The 20017-nt window shown below is 34.8% G+C and overlaps 1 protein-coding gene across 3 annotated transcripts in view; it reads left to right on the top strand.

Annotated features, from left to right (window-relative positions):
• The window catches only part of HYCC1 (hyccin PI4KA lipid kinase complex subunit 1), a 74833-nt gene that overhangs the window by 13718 nt on the left and 41098 nt on the right, over positions 1 to 20017 (top strand). For all 3 annotated transcript variants that reach the window (XM_046670154.1, XM_046670153.1, XM_046670155.1), the window contains exon 2: positions 18886 to 18964. In XM_046670154.1, the coding sequence (XP_046526110.1) occupies positions 18914 to 18964 (51 nt within the window). In that variant the 5' untranslated portion in view covers positions 18886 to 18913. The remainder of the gene's footprint in view (positions 1 to 18885; positions 18965 to 20017) is intronic.

The following is a 20017-nucleotide window of genomic DNA, read 5'->3' as shown; positions in this document are numbered from 1 at the left end:
GTTTCCATATTTGCCTGGTCACATTGGAAGAATTGATGGAAACAGAACTCTGATGCGAGCTGCTGTTCTAGCTTTTCCCTGTGCTCTTCTTCAATATCCTTAGAATATCGTGTTCTATTGCAGGTGTCACTCATTCAACTTCCTTGTCCTAAATATTTCCTATTAATAGAGCCCAATAAGGCATTAACATTTTTGGGGGTTGTGTTACGTTTGAAAATCCTTACTGTTTCCTTAAGCACCTAAATTATTTTTTCTGTATGTAATCGTGTGTCCCTCATCTTTGTTTATCCAGTTCATTTTTTAGACTCAAGTATATGATCTTCATTTAATTTCCATTCAGCTTTACCTTTTAAGATTAAGTGTGTGATACCAAGCTGTCACAGGAACGTGCTTTGTATAGGTTTGCAGCATGATTAAAATGTCTGTGCCTCTTTGTGAGTGTGTGAGGAGTGAGGATGAATTGGCACAGGTTATTTGTTTGTGGTACTGATAGTTCTCCCTTATCTATAAACTAAACAAGCAGATAGTTTTATTAGCTATTTAGGTTAATATTTTTTTCTAATTGGATTATTTATTTATCTATTATAAATTCAGGAATCTTTTCATAAAATAACATTATATGAAACTTTTCTCATCTTAGCAGCTGTGCCAACTTCTCTTTATTATCATATCCATAGCAGCAAACTTTAAGATCTGTAAGTTTAAAATGTTTGAAATGCAAAGTATGGTATGCTAACTGAATGGCAAAATTCTTATAGGTAAGATTAAATTGGAGATTAACATTGAGGTGGAATAAAAAGTTTAACTGTCAGATGGAACAGTTATTTATGATTAATATGATTGTCTAGAAAATTCAAGATAACAGACTGAAGAATTATTAAAAACTCTGAATAAATAATTCAGTAAGATTGTTAGAAATAAAATAAACAGGCTACATAGGAAAACAATGGCCTTCCTAAATACCTAAAATAAGCAATTATAATTACATAGAATAAAATATAAAGTATAAAACAAAAGAGATGAGTTCATTTATAATAGCAACATAAACTAAACTCTATCAGATAACAAAATGCACTTGTAGCACAGACTGCTGGTTGTTCACAAATATTTGTTTTTCACTTTTTAGGAATAGAAGCCAAATTTTTAGTTGACTATGTGTCACCCTGCTCAAGGTGATTTTGCTTAGCCTCCCATAATGCTGTGTGGCCATTAATACTAAATTTGGCCAATGAGATAAATATGTAAGTTTATAAGGGGCTTAGAGAAGGAAGTCTCTTTAAAAAGAAGGAGGAGGGCATTCTTTTTCCTCCTTATCCTCTTTCCTGGAATGTGGGCAGGATGGCTACAGTAGCCATCTTGAAATGTGAAGTAGCTTAAGGATGGAAACCATTTTGCTGGGATAGTGGAGCAAAACAGACAGCTGCCACCATACCAGCCCTGGACTCCTAACTTCTTCCATTCATTTTTAGTGGGAAGGAAATAAACTTTATCTTGTTTAAGTCACTGTTACTTTGGATTTTGCTATAATGTACACTTAATTAAATTCCTAACCAATAAAGCACTTAAATTATAGTAATTAAAATAGTGTTGTACAGATGCAAGAATAATAAAAAAAGATCATTGAAATAGAATAAAGAGGGTCCGGCCTGGTGGCATAGCGGTTAAATGCTCACGTTCTGCTTCGGCAGCCCGGGGTTCGCCAGTTTGGATCCCGGTACGGACATGGCACCACTTGGCAAGCCATGTTGTGGTAGGCGTCCCACATATAGCTATAAAAGAGGAGGATTGGCAGCAGATGTTAGCTCAGTGCTAATCTTCCTCAAAAAAAAAAAAAAGAAAGAAAAAAGAATAAAGAGTCCAGAAATAGACCCAAATAATTTAGTGTATATTAAAGGTGCCAGTTCTTATCAGTGGGAAATGATTCAATAAATGGGGTTGGTATTATTGGTTATTCATTTGGGGAGAATGAGTTAGCTTCACACTGTATGTGTGTAAAATAAATCCAGAAGTATTGAAGATCTATCACATAAAAAATAAAACTGTAATAACTGTAGAGGAAAATATTGGAGAAAAATTTTATGAAACAAAACTCAATGTTAATAAAGGAAAAGATGATCAGACTTGATTACAAGAAAATTTAGAACTTCTGTATAGTGAAAAGTACCAAAAACAAAGTTAAAAGGCAAATGACAAAAGTGGGAAAATATTTGCAACATTAAAAAAAAATAGTCTGTGATAAGCTCCACAAATACATTTAAAAGAAAATAGGCAAGAAAAAGAAAGAGAAAAATAGACCAAGTATGTGAATAGGCAAGTCACAGAAGAATGAATAGAGATAATCAACAAATATTTGAAAAGATTTTCAAAGAAATGCAAATAGAAGTCTGCACTGTGGGTTTTTTGGCCCATAAAATTGGCAATAATTAATTGCCAATTAATTAAAGATTGATAGTGTCTGCAGTTGGTTAGGGCATAGGGAAATGGGCACCTTCATCTAATGTTACTGGAAGTATAACATGATATGATCTTTTTGGAGGGCAATTTAGCAGTTTTTAATTGAAATTTCAATCACAAGTAACCTTTGACCCAGGAATGCTGTTTCTGTGAGTCTATCCTATAGAAGTACTTGCAGAAATACAAGAAAGTTTGTCACAGCATTGTTCAAATAGCAAAAATCAGAAATAACCATGTTAAAGGACTAGCAAATGTTTCAAAAATGATAAATACCCATAAGTTAACAGATTTAACTAAAATCGTAATATTCAGAAGTTTTTTGTTTTTTTCAAAATAGACCACTTTCTCTATATGTATTCTATGGTGTTTTAGTTATCTGTTGCTGTGTAACAAATTATCCTAAAACTTGGTGGCTTAAAAATAACAAAGATTTATTATTCTCTTGATTTTATGGGTTGACTGGGTCCAACTGGGCTGTTCTGCCTTTGTATAGCTAAAATCAGTCTGGCTGAAATCACTTGTGCAGCTGCTTTCGTCTGGGAGCTTGACTGAAGCTGAAATCCCCAAGATGGCCTCTCATCCTCCAAAATCTTTCTCCATGTGGCTTCTCATCCAGATGTCTATGCTGAGCTTTTATAGCATGGTGGCTACTTTCTAAGAGGAAGTATTTCAGGAGGACGTGCCCCAGGTGCAAGCTCTTGTTAAGCATCTGCTGGCATCATGCTTGGTAAAGTGCACTGGCCAAAACAGGTCATGTTGCCAAGCACAACATCAGTGTGGGAGAGGACTACACAAAGGTGTAAATAGTAGGAGGGGTTTTTTTTGAAGCCTATAAATATAATAGTAATAGTTTGCCACACATGAACAAAAAGGTCCAGGATACAGTAAGTGGAAAAAGATCAAGTCTTGTTGGAGAGTGATTCCATTTCTTCTGGTAAAAAATCAAAACACAAAATTGACTATTCATATCAGTTTGAGTGCAGAAGCAGCTATGAGGATCCAGCTGTGTTCCATTAGCCAAACGTTAAAGAAATTTGCAAAAATGTGAAACAAAACCACTCTTCTCAATAATTTTTTTTGTTTAGGAAAATTATTTTTAATAAAAGTATGTTATATTGACATGTAATGGATTTATTATTGTCATAAATGTTTAAAATTTTGTCATTAAAAATTTCAAATATGAATATCAGTAAGTATAAACCATAAACAAAAGCTCTTTGGGGTTCTCAATTTTTAAGAGTAAAGAGTTTTGAGAACTTCTGATTATATAGTATATGTACAGAAAAAAGTTTGAAATAATACACAATAGTACAACAGTGCTTTCTTTTGAAGAGTGAGATAGCAGCAGTGAGAAGGATGAACACTTCTTTTAATTATGTGGAAAAGATTTAATTGTAGCAATTAAAAAAAACTCTCCAACAAAGAAAATATTAATTAGTGGAGATGGGAGATTTAATGTTCTGCCAAAGTGTTTATAATTTTCTATTTGTTTTATTTTCTGTCTTAATGGAAATTTTGTAATTTTTTATAGTTGCATAATAAGCAGAACCCTTGTTTTACACTCTATGTTGCTGATTTTGTGTATGTCTGATGATCTTATCATGATTCTATTACTTGTAATTATTCCTCTAGAAAATATAGAGTGCTATCTTGATTAATTTTTCCCCTTATCTATCCTCCTCTCCCTTTGCCATCTGGTTTACAGGCTCCTACGGACAAAGACCATATTTTACTGTTCTTTTGCTAATAGCACAAACTAATAGAAACACTTTGCATTATGTTCAGTAGGCACTCAAGGACTTGTTGAATTATTAATGTTGCAATTTGAATATATAACAATATTGACTTTTTGCATATATAAAAATATTGAGTGAGTTATCCACATGACTAACCATCCTATGTCTGTTTTTGCCTAGTCTTGTTTTCTCTCTTTCTTTGTTCCCTCTCTGGCCCTGCCTGGCCTCCCATCTAGATACATTGTGTGACCTAGACAAGGGATGAATAACAAATCTTTAACTTGAGGTTCTGGTCTAGTGAATATGTAAAAAGCATTACTAATCACTATACTACTTATTACTTGTGCAATAAGCATGTCAATGAGTGGTATTGAGATAATTTTTATAGTTTGAAACTTATTCACTTCTCTGTTAAAATCTGTCAACGTAAACTTTACAGTTTGTGTCTTAGTTATTAGGATTTTATGAACTTTGATTTACTGAGGTAATACTTGAATCATTTAGTATATACATAATTATATTTTTTAAAGGATGCTACAAACATTTTGGAAAATCTTATTTCAGCTAATAATTGCTCTTATAGATTTCTACCCAGTATTAAATTTAAAATCATTCAATTTGTGATACTTTTATTTTTTAATGAAATGCAAAACTAATACAAGTGAACTCTTTAGAATTCTTATAAAATTCTAGTAAGAGATTTTCTCAGCCAATGTCAGTCAATTCATCCTTAAAACAATCAATCAGATGATGCTGTTGTGGCTCGTAGATGCAGCGCCATAGTTCTCTCCTGACAGTCTGCCTTCCCAGCCCATATATTTCATCAACATGGGCCTTGAGTTTTTCTTGGGTAGGTTGTAAAAAGCTGAGGAGTAAAAGGAAGATATAGTAGAAAGGAAAAGTGTAGACAAAGATATGGAGGTTGGAATGGCATGACGTATTTTGGAGAATAGCAGTAAGTAAAATTTAGATAGGTAAATTATCGCCATATTATAAGGGGAGCTTGAGGTGGAAGATCTGATAGAAATGATGTGGAAAAGTGTCATAGTATGTTCCAGGAGAAAGCAGTGTTTCAGGAAGATTAGTCGGGCAATAATGTGTGTGGCACACTGGAGAAGAAACAGGAGTGGGAAGGCTGTGTGAACTGAGCAGAGACAATAGAGGCCCAGACTGAGGGTGTTGCTTTAGAGATGGAGAGCAGATGGTGAATCTGACAGGCATTATGAAGGATGAAATTTATTCCTTTGTTCAACAAGTATTTATTAAATACGTACTGTATGTATTTACGCTTCTAACATCTGGACTGAACTTTACCTGTAGTTCCAACACAATTCTAAACTTCAAACTTAAGTAAACTGGTAGTGAAGTTCTTAATATTCTCTTTTCTGGTGATTTGTAATTTTAGAAATTATTACTCTTATAGACCTGTCTAAAATGAAGAGCAAACATTTTTTTCTTAATCTTCCAAAATAACTTGTACTTTATTTGAAGTACAAAATTAACAAATTTAACAAATTGAAAGACAGCTACTTAATTATACATATGAGAAATCCTCTGGCAAGCAAATGGACATTTCTTAACCAAAGGGCTTTACTTTTCAAGAAAGCTTACATTTATATTCGTGAACGATTAAGAATGTTCTAGTGCATAAAAACTCTTTTCTTTACAGTCTTGTAATGCCAACTACCACTTTTTGCCATACTTTTAGCATCTTCTAAGTATGGTTTCTGCATCGAGCAGTGCTTAAAATAGGTCATTAGTTTAAAAGAAACCGTAAAGTACTTTAAGTTCAAGGTCACTTTCTCTGATGAAAGACAATTACATAAAGTATGTATGAATTCACTCAGAGAGCCACATTAATCATACTTATAAAATAAAAGAACATTTTTCTTAAGCAAGATTAATAATACATAATAGTTTGCACGTTGGAATACAAGTGTAAGGGCAGAGTGAGGCAATGGAGGTAAATCATCATGCTATAAATAATTTATACCTTCGTTTGTGGATGGGAAAGTCAAACTTGAAATTTTCAACCTAATGTTATTATCTTCACTTACAACAAGCAAAAATGCATTTTTTCCCTTGCCGCCTTAACTGCGAATATACTGCCTATCTAATTGCTTTTATTTTGCTCTCCAGTAGAGCCCAGTGAAAGCCCTGGCTTTCAGTGATTTCACTCCATTGGAGCTGTTTTGTTTTCTGTTTTGTCTTCCTGTGCATTTTTATTGCTTTCCTCCTTGATGTTTCTCCTGTTATCTATTTCAGAGATTCTGTTTCATTGGCCTATCTGGAATCTTCCTCAGCGTGGACCCCTATTCCTTCTCTATACTAAACATATTAAAAATGTATTTTTGCCATGGATATTTACTTAGATTGGAGCCTCCTATACTTAGCCTATGTCCAATTTGGGAAAAGTTGTTTGTTGTTATTGCACTAATAGTTACTTATGCATGAATGGCTTTACAACATATTTCTAGCTCTGAGTCCTTACTTTTTCTCTAGTACAAAGTTTCTTGCATTGAGGATGACTTTTATTGCATGCCACATTGTCAGCTACTATGGAGGGCTAATTAGTAAGGTAAATGTTATATTAAAAACTCAGAATGTAATTCAGGGCCCAAACTAGCAAAGATTCAAAGGTTTGTTCATTTATTCATTCTCTGGGCAAATGTTTATGTATCTGTTATGTGCGAGTCAATTTAAAAAGGCTAAATTGTAACTTATGTTTTTAAGAATGAATTGGGTAAGTACAAGATAGGAGTCATCTGATTTGCAAGCAGTTTGTTTGAAAATGGTCTTGGAGTTTAGCACACTCCAAGCATAATCTGAGCTCTTTCTGTGAGAAGGAAAGTAAAAAATTTTAGATTTCCTTGACTGAAATGTTGTGTCTTCATATTCAGCTTGTTAGATTTCTCCTAGAATATTATATTTATATTAAATACTAGTTGTGTTGATCACTTCTTCCCATGTAAAACCCCTTCTAAATAAACCTGTCTTTAGATGAGTCTACATCCTTGATCTCAGCTGTTGGACCAGTGGGAGATATCTGTCCCAAGGATGGCCAATCTCCGCGCTGGCTAGTGAGTTATAGTCAGGATCGAAATAAGGGACTGGCACAATCAAAGACTTAAAGAATTTAGATTTGGGAAACTGAGGAATACAGGTTTGGTGCAGAGGAGAGTGTGTGCCTAGAGCAAAAAAGTCATGATAGTTAGGACTAGAATAGCCATAATGGGCCATAGGCAGGATGAGTGAGTCAGGAAGCCGTTCAGTCTATCAAGAATGAGACAGATGCACTGAGTAAAGCAGCGAAGTTACAATAGATTGACTGCCTTTAGAAGATAGGGATCTAAATTCTAGTTTCTGGTTTTTAGATTCAATTTCCTTAAGTGCCTTTTGTGCTACAGTTCCTGCCCTTGGATTTCTGCAAGCTCCTTTGCAAATATTCTCCCTAATTTTTTTAGCTAGCATTTAAATAGCCTTGACTAAAATAGTGTGTAATTTATTGACAAGATAGATGTCCTTTAGGTAAGAGCAGCCAGGATGGTGAGATCTCTGGGAACTCTGTCACTGGGATGAGCACTTCTTGTTGAGATTAACATAACATGTGCCTCAGTCGTTCAGCATTATTTTTAAGTGTTCTATTTCATACTGTGGTTTGTGATGGGTTTTATGACCTGTGGCTTCCTGATGGAGTGAAAATATGTTTCTTGGTGATTTTATTATGCAGTTACCATTTCTGTTTTTTCTGTCTTTCTCCTCAGCTTTTGTAGAATGGAAGAGATTGTAAGCTCCAATATTCAAGATTAGTTTAAAGGTATTTTATATAGATTTATGCTCTGAATTTTGCCAACAAATTAATAAAAATCATCCCTTTGGATAGCATCAACACTATGAAAGCAACCTATGTTTGTCTTGTGCTTTGAGATATGGATATTGGACGTAGGGATTTTGTGGTCTTCTACATATATCCCTTTATGTAACATTAAGATGGTACATTGTCTGAAAATGTCTAACAATGTAATAACGTTTTACTAAACTTTCTTTTGAATAATTTATTGTTATATGTGGATGTAGGATGAGCAGGGACTTTAAGAATCTTCTAGTTTATACCCTAATTTTCATGAGAGCTTTACTTAAAACATCCCAGACAGATGAAAAATCTATCACAGTCTTAAAGAATTTTGAAAACTGTATGTTTTCTCTCAGTAGCATATTTTATATTGAAGCTCCCAATAGTAAGAGTTATTCATTATTCTATCAAATCTGAATCCCTTATAGTATTGTTTGACTTTAAAAAATTGGTATTATATTAGTTGTCTTAAAATTTGCAAAGATCTTATACTATAAAGCAGAAAATGAAGATGAAACTTTATTCTTTTAACTGAAAATCAAAATGAAGTCATTTGACATCTCAGAAAAATTCTGTGGTGCTGTAATCAGAATATCCACATGTACTGGTGAATAAAAGCAACTTTTATATAATATAGTGGAAACTGTGATGGTTACTGTGGCATGTTGGTTCCATTGATTAAGTATAGCATTTATGATAGGATGGTTATTAGTGAGTTTTGTTTTGTTTTGTGGCTGTGGACTTCTCCAAACTTTGAATTCTAGCCAACCATTTCACAACATCTGCCATTATTAATAAGAGAATCAGGCAAAAAAGTATACATCAGCAGAATGTAATCAAATTTATTGGACATTCATAGATATGTCCTATTTACAATAAGTATTACTACAAGTTTTCAGAGAAAAATCTAATTCCTTGATGGCAGGGACCATGTCTTGATCAATCTAATATTCTCTGATAGGAATTAACACAATGCCTTGCACTTAGAAAGATATGCCCTAAATGTTTGATTAAGACAATGTTTTGGTTATCTATTGCTGCCTAGCAAACCATCCCCAAACTTGGTGACTTCAAATAGCAAATTTTTTTTATCTCTTACAAATCCCCAATTGACTAGGTTTAGCTTGGCAGATGTTGTGCTCCATGTTGTCAGCTGAAGCTTCAGTCATCTGGAGGCTTGATTTGGCTGGAGTGTCCAAAATGGCTCAGTCACTTAGTTGGTACTTGGTGCTGACTCTCAGCTGGTAGCTCAGCAGGGGCCTTGGTTCTTTTCCATGCAGCCTTTGCAGCCATGATGGTTTGGGCTTCTTACAGAATGGAGGCTGGATTCCAAATGCATGAAGATGGAAGCTGTAGATTTCTTAAGGTCTGGCCTCAGAAGTTTCACAGCACTGTGTTCACTGCATTCTTTTGATCAAGTTCTTTTGACTTATAGGGGCAGCCCAGATATCAAAACGGTGGTTGACAAATAGCTTTTTTCTACCTTCTATTGAGTTCAGATCAGATATCCTTTCCCCAGACAAAATATTCTGAATTCCTGGAGGATTTGAAAAGAGTAGTAAGATGGAAATGGGAAATGAGAAGAGGGACTGCTACCTTTCTTCTAATCCTCCTAGCTTTTCCAACAGAAACACACTGGCCTGGTTGCCATAGCACATTGCTATCCCAACATAATTTTATTTGTCCTTGCAGTAGGCAAATGATGCTTTGTCAAAAAACTTTTTCCATAGTAAAAATCTCTGCTCCATTTTTGATAGCCAAATACTTGTTTTGTGATTTATGAGGAAAATAGGGCTAAGTTACTGGTTTTCAGAAAGACTTCCCACACCTCTCTTACTGGCCTACATATTATATTTCTTCCCCCTGTGCCTTGAGAGGAAACTTTATTCACTTCAGGACACAGGTAGGCAGTGAGCAATCAGCAGCGCTTCCCTTCAAGCAACAACACAGATACCCTGCTCTTTCATAGGATCTCCAGTTGATTGGCCAGTTTCTAAGCAGTAAAATCCCTAAGATTAAATTAATTTTATTCTGTAACATAATCTGAACATTTTCTTCTGCTCTGTTTTCCTGAAATTCAGCTAAGAATCTTGATAATCTTCTGGTGGTGCTTAAATTACTGCAGTGGCCTTATTTCATACGAAGTTTAAAACTTTGTAATATGTCACAGTCCATTTATAGAAATTTGGTTGTTCTAGAGATTTAGAGAAGCTTGATTTTCATAATGACATATAAAGCAAATAGTTATAAAAGATTTGGTGGTAATTTATAGTTAATACTTCATAGCAGTTTTATAGTGTTAGCTCTTAGAGTTAGGTCGTTAATCAATTTTGAGTTACTTTTTTATTTGGTGTGAAGTAAGGATCCAGTTTCATTCTCTTTCATGTGGATATCCAGTTGTCCCAGCACTGTTTGTTGAAGAGACTATTCATTCCCCATTGCATGACCTTGGCACCCTTGTTGAAAATCAGTTGGACTCTCAATTCTATTCCACTGATCTATATGTCTATCGTTATACCAGTACCACAGTAGTTTGGTTACTGTAGCATTATATAGTAAGTTTTGAAATTGGGATGTGTGAGTCTTTCAATTTCATTTTTCTTTTTGAACACTGTTTTGACTATTTGGGGTTCCTTGCAATTCCATATGAATTGTAGTATTGGCGTGTCAATTTCTGTAAAAAGGCAGCTGGGATTTTGAGAGGAATTACATTAAATCCGTAAACCAATTTGGGAAGTATTGCCATCCTAATAATATTAAGTCTTCCAATCCATGAACATGGATATTTTTCATTTATTTAGATCATCTTTAATTTCTTACAATAATATTTTGTAGTTTTCAGTGTACAAGTCTTGAATTTCTTTTGTTAAATTAATCCCTAAGTATGTTATTCTTTTTGATGGTATTGTAAATGGAATTCTTTTCTTAATTTCAGTTTCAGATTGTTCATTGTTAGTGTATAGAAAATGCTTTTGATTTTTTTAATCTTGATTTTGTATTCTGAAGCCTTGCTGAACTTTATTAGCTCTAATACATTTTTTTCTGTGGATTCTCTAGTGAATTCTTTGTGGATTTCTAGTATAGGGTCATGTCTTCAGTACATAGAGATAGTTCTACTTCTTCCTTCCTTCATTCTATTAATGTACTGTATTACATTGATTGATTTTTGTAATTTTGAATCATCTTTGCATTCCTGGAATAAATCCTACTTGGTCATGATATAGCATCCTCTTAAAATGCTGCTGTATTTGGTTTGTTAATGTTTTTTTGAGGACTTTTGCATCTATATTCATAAGAGATATTGACCGATAGTTTCCTTATGACGTCTTTGCCCAGCTTTGTATCAGGGTAATGCTGGCTTCATATACAGAGTTAGGAAGTATTCCCTCCTCTTCTGTTTCTAGAAGAGTTTGAGATGGATTGACGTTAATATATTAAATATTTGGTAGAATTCACCAGTGGAGAAGGAGCATTTAAAAGCCCTTATTACTTCCTGTATCTCTTTTTCCAACCTTATCCTTCCCAGGCTTTTCAGTCTGTCTGTTGCTTATGCTGACTGTTATCCCTAACCCACGCTGCTGTGGCAATATTTTTGTCTTTAAATACTTTCAGCATATGTCACCCAGGAAGCTGCCCTCACCTAGGGAATACTCTGTAATGGGCAAAACAAAGGCAACCCCTTACACTAGTCCCTCAACGAGTAGCCAGGCAGTTTGAAACAATGCCAGTTCTTTGAGAATATGGTCCATGTTGCTTCATCTGTCGCTAGCAATCTGCACCAAGAATGCAGGCTTCTGTTTACGTGGCAACTGCTGATCTGAGAGGTTTAGGATTGTAGGTGGGCAATTTAAAAATGCCCCAGTGCTCTCTTACCACAATGCAGTGGCTTCTTTCTTCACTAATCTTTCCCCTGGTTTTTGTACGTTTTTGACTAGATTACAGAGTTCTACAGGAGTTGACTTGACAGTTTTTGCCAGCTTATTAGTTATGTTTGTGGAGAGATGGAGCTCTGGAATTCTCTATTCCTCCATTTTGGTAACATTGCTCCTATACTATTTTTTGCAACTTCCTATAAATCTATGAGTATTTCCAAATAAAAAGTTTAAAAAATTATTCAAATTCTGTGAACTTCTATGGGAACAAACTGTGATGAATTCATAGAAAAATGCTATGTGGCTGTGGTCAGACTGTAGCTGTAGAAAATATTTTCTTCCTTCTTGAGTAGTTTGGTTTAGAATGTGACAGCAACAGGAATTGAAAGAAAGAGATAGAGATTATTACCCTAATTTAAAGATCTCTAAATCTCACTCTCATTCTTTTCTTGATTTCCTAGTTCTTATCATACTCACCTCTCATTTTGGCAAGATCAATGTCAGTTTTCCTTGTGTTAACTCAGGCCTCACCTTATGAATACCCTTTTGGGGAGATTGAAGAGGTAGGTATGATATGGTGGAGTGGAATTTAAAGGATATTTTATAAATATCTTCCATATTGAGAGTAGGATAAGTAGATACGAATAGCAAGTAAGGCAGGTGCAATTAGGATTTAAGTAGAACTGAACTCAATTACTGTTAGTAATTCATTAGTGAATTAGTGAACTTGTTACTTCTTTGCAGAGAATAAAGTTAAAACTTATAGTTATTTGCTTTGGAATTAACTTTCAAGTTGTGGTTTCAAGTTGGAGTCAAGAAATCTGAGCAATTTTGAAAACTTGTTCAAGTTGCTCAACTAATGTATGTCAGCTTTATTATATTGACAGTAGCTATATATGTGTATAAAATAAGATAGATTTGTTTTAAAAAATTGCTTACAGTTATATGTAAATGCAAGCCATTCATTAACTTAAGAAATCTTTCTCAAATATCTCCTATCTGATGGGTACTGGATTAGATGCTGACAGTGCAACACGGGCAAACCCAGACTTGGTTCCTGCTCTTAAGGCACATACAGTCTAGTTGGTATATTATTTACATATGTTGCAAAAACAGGCTGCCCAGCAAATCTCCACAGCAATAATTTACTTCTTGCTTATATTACCTGAAGGTGATAGTTGATTAGTTGTGGCTCTGTCCACATGTCTCTCATCCCTGGATAAAGGAGCAGCCCTTATCTGGGACATTTGGTTTCCCCCTCACTCTCTGCACTCTATCCACATAGATTTCTTTCTTTTCCTTGAACAAACCTGATGGTTCATTTTCCAGGGCCTTTTCCTAAAAGATTCACTCTGCCTGGCACGCCTTCTCGTCCCCTCTTCTTTTCGTCCTGATTAACTCATACTTATTTAAATCTCAGCTCAAGTGTCAGTTACTTTGGGAAGCTTTTCCTGACCCCAAAGTCTGTTTCAACCTAAATTAATTTAAGGTGATCAGCCAGTATTTCAATTGATTACTAAAAAAAAGGTCAACATTCTTTAGAGGATTATAACAGAAACCAGAGTCTTTACAATATATCATCCACAATGTCCAGTATATATCAAAATTTATAGATATGCAAAGAAGGATGAGACTGATACTCAAGAAAAATGAACAGTCAATAGATACCAACCCCAAGGTGCTCCATTAATTGGATGTAGCAGAAAAAGATTTTAAAGCAGCTATTATAAATATGCTCAAAAATTAAAGTAAAATATGTTTAAAGAGTTAAAGGAAAATAGTATCTTAATGAATGAATAGGGAGTATCAGAGAAAAATGGAAAGTGTAAAGAGGGAACCAAATGGGAATTCTGGAACTGAAGAGTAAATAAATAAATGAAAAATTTCCTGAATGAACTTAGCAGATTGGAGATAGCAGAATAAAGAGGATACATCAATAGAAATTATCCATTTGGGAGTTCTCTTCTGATTGTTCAGAAGAAATGAGAAGTAGGAATTAAGATCATCAGCTGAGAGTAAGGATGGGGAGGAGATTTTGGAGTTTTGAGGATCAGGTCAACTGTATGAAACAAGTAGGAGAGTGGGAAAGTGAATGGACTATAGGGGAACACTGTGTGATTGCCAGGCAACCTTAAGGGCCCCACTTCAGGTTTTTGGTGATAAATTTTGTGTTATTTTAGTTGTTTTCTCCACCTTATACAGCTGTGTGGGTGCTGACATGGACTAGGTGGAGAGTTGTATTTTACCAGGATTGTATTTTGTCAAAGGAGTAAAACAAGTAAGGGCAAAGGAATTGAGAGAGTATATTCAAAATCGTGATTATAATTGACTAAAGAATTTGAAATGAGTAAGGAGAGAAAGGAGAATATTGGGAGATGACATTAGGTCTTGGTATGATCAAAAGATTTTAGAGTCTAATCTAATGCATAAAAGGGTGTGCTGAAAAGATAGGAGAGATCAGAGTGGGTAATGACAAGGGCAAGGGTGATGGTTCTGTAAGTATCATCTGGGGACCTCTTGGGGGTCCCCATGACCCTTTTATGTGGTCTGCAACCTCAAAACCATTTTCATAATAATACTGGGACTTTTATCTGCCTTTTTCACTCTCGTTCTGAGTATACAGTGGCGCTTTCCAGAGGCTACACAGTAAGTGATGACTAGTGGGATATGTGATTATGTGTTCTTGTATTTTAAAAATTTCTGTTTGGTTTTTGAATACAGTAAATATTAATAAATATGATAAAACTCCATGTATGGTATACTGTAATTTATCCATTGTACTCTTGGTGGACATTTGGTTTGTTTTTAGTTTTTGCCTATTTACAGAAACTCTTGCTGTGAATATTCCTGAACACGTCTTTCAGGGAACATATATCCACATTTCTGTAGGGTATATTTTTATAGGTAGAATTGTTGCTTCCATAGAGTATGCCTGTATTCAAGTTTATAGGATGTTGCCAAAGAGTTTTTCAAAATGTTGTATCAATTTACATCCACACTAGCTGTGTGTGAATATTCTGTTTGCTCCATATCTTTTTCAACACTTGGTATTATCCTTCATTCTAGCCATATTTGCAAGTGTGTATGTGTGTCTATGTGTGTGATATATTTCATTGTGGGTGTTAATTGACATTTCCCTGATGACTAACAAAGTTGAGTACCTTTCATATGTTAAGTTTCCATTTGGATAAGTAACGTGCTTGTTTTTCCTTTTGGATTGTCTGCCTTTTTCTTAATAATTTATGAGTTCTTTATACATACTGGATTATGAGACTTTTGTCAAATATATGAATTGCAAGTATCTTCTCCCACTCTATGGCTTTGCCTTTTCCTTCTCTTAGAGGTATCTTTTGATGAATAGAAGTTCTTCCCTTTTTTTGACCCAGCTTTATTGAGGTATGATTGACAAATGAAAACTGTGTATATTTAAGGTGTACTTGATATTTTGATATATCACAATCAAGCTAATTAACATATCCATCACCTCGCATAGTTATTATTTCCTTTGTGTGTAGTGAGAACACTTAAGATCTACTGTCTTAGCAAATTTCAAGGATACATTATTATTAACTACAGTTACCATGCTGTACATTAGGTTGCCAGAATTTATTCATCTTATAACTGAAAGTTTGTACCCTTTGACCAACATCTCCTCATTTCTCCCATACCCTAACCCCTGGAAACCACCATTTTACTCTCTGTAACTATGAGTTTGACTTTTTTAGATTCCACATATAAGTGAGATCTTGCAATATTTGTCTGTGTCTGGATTATTTCACTTAGCATAATATCCTCCAGGTTCATCATTTTCTTGCAAATGGCAGGTTTTCCTTCTTTTTTAAGGCTTAACAATATTCTATTGTATGTATAACCCACATTTTCTTTATCCATTCATCTGTCAATAGACAGAAGTTCTTATTTTTAATAAAGTCCACTTTATCTTTTTTTTTTTTACCTCCTTATGATTAGTTCTTCTGTGCCTATTGTTTAAGAAACCTTTACCTACCCCAAGGTTATGAAGATATCGTCTTATGTTTTCTTCTAAAGTTTTATGTTTTACCTTTCACACATGGATCTGTGATCCATCTGGAACTGATTTTTGCATATGGTATGAGCTAGGAGGTCCTGGTTCTCCTACCCACACCCTATACCATGTATCTGTCTAGTTGACACAGACCCATTTATTATAAAGGCTATCCTTTTCCTACTGAATTACAGTGTCAATTTTGTCATAGATCAGGTGACCGTGTGTATGTAGGTCTGTTTCTGGCCACTTTATTCTGCTCCACTGGTTTTTTTTGACCCTTATGATAATACCACACTGGCTTAAATACTATAGTTTTAGTTAGTTTTATAATAAGCCTTGATATTTAGAAATCCAAGTCTTCTAGCTCCATTATTCTTCAGATTGCTTTAACTATTCTTGATCCTTTGTGTATCCCTCTTGATTCCTTTTACTCTTTTAAAAATTAGTCTTAATTTAACTAGAGAGTTATTTTGAATTTTTGTAAAATTTTACATTCCAGTTCTCTGTAAATTGATGTAATTGAGTTCCAGTAAATTGATGTAGCATGGTTCTAGTTGTCATAACTTTCTGTTTTAATTTACTAAACAATGCATAAATATAAAACTCATGTGCATTTATATTTTCTTTGCTTCATTTTTCCTCACAAAAATGTATAATATAACAGGATAAAAATAGGTAGATTCAGGCAGAAAGAAAATAAGAGTATAATATAAAACAATAGAAAAGATTAATCCAGGCCTGCTTTTTTGTGGACAGAGTTAGGGCAGAAACTTTGACTCCCATTTTATTAGAATCAAAGCAAAGAGAATCAGTTTTGAGATTCACAGTATCTATAATATAAAAGCAAATCAGTTACTCTAAGGAAGAGTTTTTCCTGGTATTGAAAACTGAAGATGTGAATTTTCTTCTCCGTTGGATTTTAAAGAGGATAACGTGTGATCTAGCAGTGTTTTCAGTAACATTTTGGACATAATTCCAAAGCCCAGTTTATCTGAATGGGCAGTTCTAGAAAATCAGTAATATGGTACAGATATGTGGTTTTCTGATAGACTGACTTGATTCTTCATAAAGGAATGTATAGATACATATATTTTTTTCTTTTTTTTTTTCGCTGAGGAAGATCTGCCCTAAGCTAACATCTGTGCCAATCTTCCTCTATTTTCTATGTGGATCACCTGCCACAGCATGACCACCAGTGAGTTGTGTAGGTCCATGCCTGGGAACTGAACCCAGGCCACTGAAGCAGAGCTCACTGAACTTAACCTTTAGACCCATATGTTGGCCCTTATATATTTTTTTCTTAACCATGTTTTTTGTGGGAATTAGACAACAGAAACCTTAGAATGTATTCTGTGGCAAGAATCTGTGTTGTTCATTAAGGCATATCTGTATGCTTTGATAGACAGCTGAACAGAGGCTAAATGAATTGATATTCTTCAATAATAATAATGCATAGTAATAATACTTTATTGCCAGGTACTGTAATAAGTGATTTATTTGTATTTTTTCATTTAATCCTCACAATAACCCCTTGAAAGTGGGTACCATGGTTATTCCTATTTAATAGATGAAAAAATTAAGTCAAATAACTTGCCCAAGGTTATATACAAGTAAGCAATAGAATCAAGATGCAGTTTCTGGCAATTCTGCCTCAGTTTCTACATGATAATGCTGATGAAAATTAAGAAGCCTAATGCAGGATTTGTGCCAGAATTAGGAGCTTAGGAAATTCAGATAGAGCTAAGGTTTTCCCTCAAGAAACAGTTTCATAGGGGCTGGCCCCATGGCCTAGTGGTTAAGTTTGACACACTCTGCTTTGGAGGCCCAGGTTCGGTTCCCAGGTGCAGACCTAACACCACTTGTTGGTGGCCATGCTGTGGTGGCAACCCACACACAAAATAGAGGAAGATTGGCGGCAGGCCGGTGGCATAGCAGTTGAGTTCGTGTGTTCTGCTTCAGCAGCCCAGGGTTTGCCAGTTTGGTTCCTGGGCATGGACCTATACACTGCTTATCAAGCCAGGCTGTGGCAGGCATCCCACATATAAAATAGAGGAAGATGGGCCTAGATGTTAGCTCAGGGCCAGTCTTCCTCAGCAAAAAGAGGAGGATTCACATTGAATGTTAGATCAGGGCTAATCTTCCTCAAAAAAAAAAAAAAAAACGAGAGAGGAAGATTGGCACAGATATTAGCTCAGGGTGAATCTTCCTCAGCAAAAACAAAACAAAACAAAACAACAGTTTCTAAGTCTACTCTCATATAGACGGATGGGTGAAGAAAACCACATTGTGCTTTGACAAAAGTTTTGCTTGAGATAAATTTGTTTTGTATTTCCTTTAGCTTCCTTTTTTTTTTTTTTCTTATTAATGCTTAAGTAAATCCCATTCTTCTGAATAACTATTGTTGAATATGGTCATTGTCTTGGATATTATCACTTTTATTTCTGTTTTGTGAATATTAAGGTTTCAGGGAATCAAGTTGCTTCCTAGATAGATTGGTACTGTTGTAAAGAACTGAAATATAAGCAAATTAAATTACTTTAATGCTTTCTAAAAGGCAATTTTGGATGCATGTCTTTTTTATATTTTCACAGTTTTAAAATATTTTCTGCAGTTTTCTTAAGATGCATGATCTATGTGGAATTATTTAATTGACACTAGTGGAACTTGTCCAGTGTGTTTTGCAGCTGGCATTCCTGACAGCTAAATGAAAATTGCAGATCCAATTTCATCATGTTATGATATTTATACTTTTTTCAAAATTCTTGCATTTTAATGCTTGTTTGTGCACATTGGTTTTGAAATGAACCCAGTAATTTATGTTTGAAACTGCTTTAATTTCCCAAAATAAGTAACTAAATTTTATAGGATTACTTCTATCTGTAGTGATCTGGCTACAAAGAAAATATATTCAAAATTTTAACATTTTTCTATGTTAATTTTCAGGTTGAAGGTTTAGAACAGATGTGGAAAGATGTTCACTTCAGAGAAAGGGGTTGTGGAGGAATGGTTGTCAGAGTTTAAGGTAATATTTACTGTTTTAATATAATAATTATATTCCAAAGAAGGTTTATCTGGGGTTAAATTCCAGTGACTTTTTACTTTTTATGACTGAAAAGCTAAATATCTGTGGAAGCAGAATATGTTCCAACATATCTTAATGATCTTTTCTAGGAAATCAATTCCTTTTTTCTCCCAAGTAGTTCAAAGAGTTTGCTTGTTTTCTTCTCTTCATGACAACACCACAAAGAATGGTTACAGTCTCTGAATGTTGATGTCACTCCCTCCAGTCATCATCAAAGATTCAGTGTTGAAACGTTTCTCCCAATTTGAGGGGCAATGGGAGTAGACATGATCAACAATGAGGAGAAGATGGGAAGCTATTTGCCCAGCTTTCCGCCAGTGGATCTTCATCTAGTTGGCTAACCCAGTGCCTATATAAGGGGTGTATAACTTTGGTTAGTTGACGAAGAAAAGAAAACTTCTGTTTTATTGTCTCATGAACTCTTCTCTCCGGTAGCTGAAATTGTGTTGCTTTAACCAGCTAATTACCTTCTCCTTGTCCTCTGAGTCTCATTGTTACACATAATTATGTGAGCTTCATGATCTGGAACGACAGGAATGAAGGTTTTGGGCTACAACTGTCACTTTTTTGTCCAGCTCAATCAGCCCAAGATCTTTAGGGACAAATGTATAGTCTGACAAAGTCAGACTTACTGGCTTGTTTCAATGAGAGAGACTACACAACAGATACCATTTGGGCATCTCACCAAACAAAGAAAAAGGTAAAATTCCTACAGGATTTGGAGGAAGGGTGGAGTTTAGAAGAAATTTATTTTGTATTTTGAAGGGCTCAATATAAAGCAGAACTGTGTGTAATGGGATCAAAATCTGCTTTGGACTGTGAAGAGAACCCAGGCTCCTGTTGTCTTGGAAACCACAAAGTTAACATCTCTGTGGAATGTTGTGTTCAGAAACCACTTTTCTACAACTCTGCACCTAGGTGGGAAATCCCCAACCTACTTCTCTGTTTCAAGGTGACTTAGATCCTCCGGGAAGAGTAGGATGTTTCATTCTT

This window comes from Equus quagga, chromosome 8 (genome assembly GCF_021613505.1).
Source record: "Equus quagga isolate Etosha38 chromosome 8, UCLA_HA_Equagga_1.0, whole genome shotgun sequence".
Taxonomy (NCBI): Eukaryota; Metazoa; Chordata; class Mammalia; order Perissodactyla; family Equidae; genus Equus; species Equus quagga.
This window is presented reverse-complemented; position numbering and strand designations above follow the sequence as displayed.